General features: G+C 38.2%; 1 protein-coding gene across 2 annotated transcripts in view; it reads left to right on the top strand.

The window, feature by feature from the left end:
* Nucleotides 1–4,407, top strand: part of LOC106881255 (paired mesoderm homeobox protein 2) — a 156,154-nt gene that overhangs the window by 136,717 nt on the left and 15,030 nt on the right. For both annotated transcript variants that reach the window (XM_052971393.1, XM_052971394.1), the window contains one exon: nt 1,004–1,191. In XM_052971393.1, the coding sequence (XP_052827353.1) occupies nt 1,004–1,191 (188 nt within the window). The remainder of the gene's footprint in view (nt 1–1,003; nt 1,192–4,407) is intronic.

Raw genomic sequence — 4,407 nt, 5'->3', positions numbered from 1 at the left:
TATATATATATATATATATATATATATATATATATATATATGTGTGTGTGTGTGAGGGGTGTATGAAAAGTCGTGTGCTTCAAAAAAAAAAAAAACATGATACGAAACTTCAAGGCTCAAAACTTTTCATACGTTTGCGTTGTATTCTTGAGCAAAACACTCCATTTCACGTTTGCTCTGCAATCACTTCGATACCAGACATGTGGCACACTATGCACCTGTACAAGTAATATCGATTTGATGGACGGAGTGAACTAATATGCAGGACGAACACTTGATCACTATAAACAATCATCAGTGCCTCTCTCTCATAGTCGAGAGATTATCGTTAATAAATGATAATATCTTCCCTTCCGTGAAAGTGCTTCTTTCCATTAATTTTACTCGTTTACATTGGCACAATATTTAATTTCTAAACTGCGATTTTATGGCATAAATTTTATGTTTTTTTTTGTTTAAACTCGAATTACTTTATATGGTGAACTAGTCATGGTATATGATAGGTGTTTATTACATCCATATACCGTTATATCTTTTAATATTGTATACTTATAAAGTGTCAACAAGTTCCCGTCTCCGTCTTGCAACAACGATTTGATCATTGACGCAGTTCCACTTGACTCGATGGGTTGGTAGAACCGTTGTTGAGTAAAGGACAAAATGTCTGCGATATTTAGCTACCTCTACGTACTTTCTGAGTTTAGATTTCAACTTCTGGGTCAGTGAAATAAAATGCTACTCAAGTACTGAAATCGATTTAGTAATCTCGTAACACATCGTAGATGTGAATGGAAAAAAATGATAATGGGCTCAGACTAAGACAGGTTTTAGTGTATATTTAGCAATAAAACCAAATTCAATATAATGGTATTTGTGAATTTTAAAAGGCTGTCATGACTCTACTACAATGTAACAATTTCATTTTCAATACAAGTTATCTAAGATCAAATCACTATCAAACAGGCTCAATTCTGAAATGTTTCTTATTTATCTTACGCTTCAGGTAACGACGATGACAAAAAAGACGACAGTGAAGGAAAAAGACGTCGAAAACAACGACGTAATCGAACGACTTTCAACAGTACACAGTTGGCCGCCCTGGAAAGAGTCTTCGAACGGACGCATTACCCAGATGCCTTTGTACGTGAAGAATTAGCTCGAAGAGTAAACCTCAGTGAGGCCAGAGTTCAGGTAGGTTCAGAACACTTCTAAATTAATGAATAACATATGAGCTGTATAAAAAAATTTGATGCCGTGATGAGGCAGGTTGGATTATTAAATGTTGGCCTTTCTCCTGTTAACTGTAAAGTACGTTTAGCACCTCTCCACTTGGTCTACAACGCATCCATTTTCGCCGAGCACTGTTCCTGGGAGAGTCGTGGGAATAGAGTCCTCAAGCACCTCCTCCGTAGGTTCCCATCAGAAGCAACCATCGTTACACTTTCTGAATTTCCAAGCGTGATCAACTAAGACTATGTTCATTATCCAACCATCTTTCTAATGGTCTGCCCCTAGGTCTTCCTGCCGGTTGACTCGGCTTGAAGAATCTGTCTTGCGATCTTTGCTTCAGCATTCTAACCACATTCCGTATTATCGGGACTCTGACCTCTTAATGCGGATAACTAGGGGCTTGATCTGGAGTGACACCCTGAATTAGATTTAAAAAAACAAAAAAAAGCGATCAAATTTAGTTTCCCTTCTGCTTATAAACCGTTTTGATCAATATGTGCATTGAACGGGTGCCATAATCCTCATACCATACGACCCATATATAATAGACTATGATGGATTGCTTGACTTTTTTTTCTGATAAACTATAATGCCTACTGAATTACGCTAACATATCACGAAGGGAAGGCTGATTAGAACGATCAGTGAATTATATCAGCAATTCTATAAATCAAACAAAACTGCTTAACTAATGTTGGCTTGATTTTCTCCATGGAGCAACTAAAGACGGCGTTTGAGTGATTTATTTCATATGTAGTTTTCTTCTTGAAACCCACTAATCTTTCGAGACAGCAAAGAAAAAAATGAGTGATATGGCGTGCTCTTTCCCTTCAAACACTTAAGATATATTTGCTCCTGTTGTAGCATTATGGAGCTCAATAAATTTCTGAATAACTTCCGAAATAGTTTAGTTAGATTTCCTACGCTTAGAATGTTGAGGGTGCTGCTACAATGTTAGGATTTTTTAGGTATTTTCGGCACCAAAATGTCTATGAACAACATACATTTATTCTGTCATCGAAAGAAATTCAACCTGATACGAGATATTTAAATAACAGCACTCGGAGCAGTTAGTTAATATATCTGTCGAAAACTAGGGAAGGAGATGATCCAATTCATATTTTGTTTTTTTGATGCTAAAAACTGGAAAGTAACATTGGAAAGGAGAATCTACTCCTCAGTGCAGAATCTCTGGTGACGAATTCCGAAGAACAAAACAGCCGTGATTGCTGTTCTTTCTACATTCAATGTTCAAATCCTCGGTCTTCTATATTCTATTCTAATTAAGTTGAAGTTATCTTCTGTCCTTTTCAAGTAGTAGTAGTAGTAGTAGTAGTAGTAGTAGTTGTAGTAGTAGTAGTAGTAGTAGCTGTAGCTAGAGTTAGACTTGTTATTGTTGTTTAGATCGAAGTCGTCCTAATCAAAGGCATTCCAGCCGTGACCATCTCTTTATATTTAAAGGAATGTGGGACGACATTATTAAACGTGCCACTCCCTTATCTAGAGTGGTGGGTTGTGATCTAAAGAATTTGGCTGTTATTTCTAGCAGATGAAGCCATCACATAGATAGTCTCCACATAAAGAGATAAATAAATGCAATCCAACTAAAGGACCACCTCAATAAACACTATTGTTGTTGTCGTCGTTGTTGTTGTTGTTGCTTTTGTTGCTGCTCTTGGTTAGCTCAGAGTCAGCCTTAACTTAGCAGGGACTCAGCCATGATCTTTTTGTATACGAAGGTCGGCTGAAAAGTTCATAGGCTGACAAAGATATTTTCATGGAATTTGACCAAATGAAGTATATTTTTCAACATAGTCCCCTTGTGGGCCACAGACTTCTTCCATCGATGTTGTGGTGCTTGGATCCCATTGGTGAAGAAGCCTTCATCCTGTTCAAGAAGGGTCATCTACAGCAGATATGACGTCATCATCACTGCGATACTGGTCCCCAGCTAAGTGTTTTTTCATATTGGAGAACAGATGATAGACAGACGGGGCCAAATCAGGAGAATAGTGAAGGTCTTCAATCAGTTCAAAGCCACAGGCACGCACAGCAGCCATCGAAATCAAGCACTTGTGTGCTGTAGAATTGTCCTGATGAAACAAGACCCCTTTCGTCAGTTTTTCTGGGCACATGGTCTTGATAGCCTTTTGTAACTACCTCAACAAGTTGGCACAGAACTCTCCATTGATGGCGTGGTCCTTTTGAAGATAGTCAATAAACACAATGCTTTTTACATCCGAAAAACTGGTCATCACTTTTCCTGCCGATGAAACGAACTTGGCCTTCCTTGGAGCAGGTGAGACAGGGTCTTTTCACGGCGTGGATTGTTTCTGTCGCTGGCTCAAAGTAATGAAGCTAACATTCATCCTGGGTGAGTAAACGTTCAATGAAACCAGCTGGATCGGTCTCAAACAATGTCAGATTTTACCGTAAAATGATCAGCCTGATGCTCTTTTGATCAGGTGTCAGAAGACGTGGTGGCCACAAAGCAGGAACTTCCGTCATACCAAATTCATTGTACAAAATATTCTCAACTCTTCAACGGGATGTGCTAATAGCATTGGTTATTTGATTTATAGACAATCGCCTGTCATCTATCACCATCCTCGGTAGTGGCAGTTACAGGAGGTTCAGACCTTGAGTCATCTTCAAGATTTTCCCTTCCCTTCCTCAATTCAGCAGTTCATTTTTGCACTGTTGATAAAGCTGGATCGTCTTCCTCTAATGAAGCAACAATGTCAGCACAGATATCGTTGGAAGGTTTTTGTGCAGGAACTTAATAACACCACGATGCCAAATTTTGTCCATTTTCAAGAGAAGTCACTAGTAGTTACTTGGAAGTCCTCTTTGAGCAGTCAGAAGTCAGGTTGCTGAAAAGAAACAATGCAGTTATTAGTAAGAACTGAAATTAATTATGTTTATTAATCGACATTTAAAGCGGCGAACTGGCAGAATCGTTAGCACGCCGGATAAAATGCTTAGTGGCATTTCATCCGTCTTTACGTTCTGAATTCAATTATCGCCGAGGTTGACTTTGTCTTTCGTTCTTTTGGCATCGATGTAATCGACCAGCCTCATCCCCCAAATGTCAGGCCGTGTGGAATACTTTTTTGTTGAGATATATGTATATATATATATATATATATATATATATATATATATATATATATATAT

Source organism: Octopus bimaculoides, chromosome 1 (genome assembly GCF_001194135.2).
Source record: "Octopus bimaculoides isolate UCB-OBI-ISO-001 chromosome 1, ASM119413v2, whole genome shotgun sequence".
In the NCBI taxonomy this organism is placed as follows: domain Eukaryota; kingdom Metazoa; phylum Mollusca; class Cephalopoda; order Octopoda; family Octopodidae; genus Octopus; species Octopus bimaculoides.
Note: the sequence above shows the minus strand (reverse complement) of the source record. Positions and strands in the feature narration are given on the sequence as shown.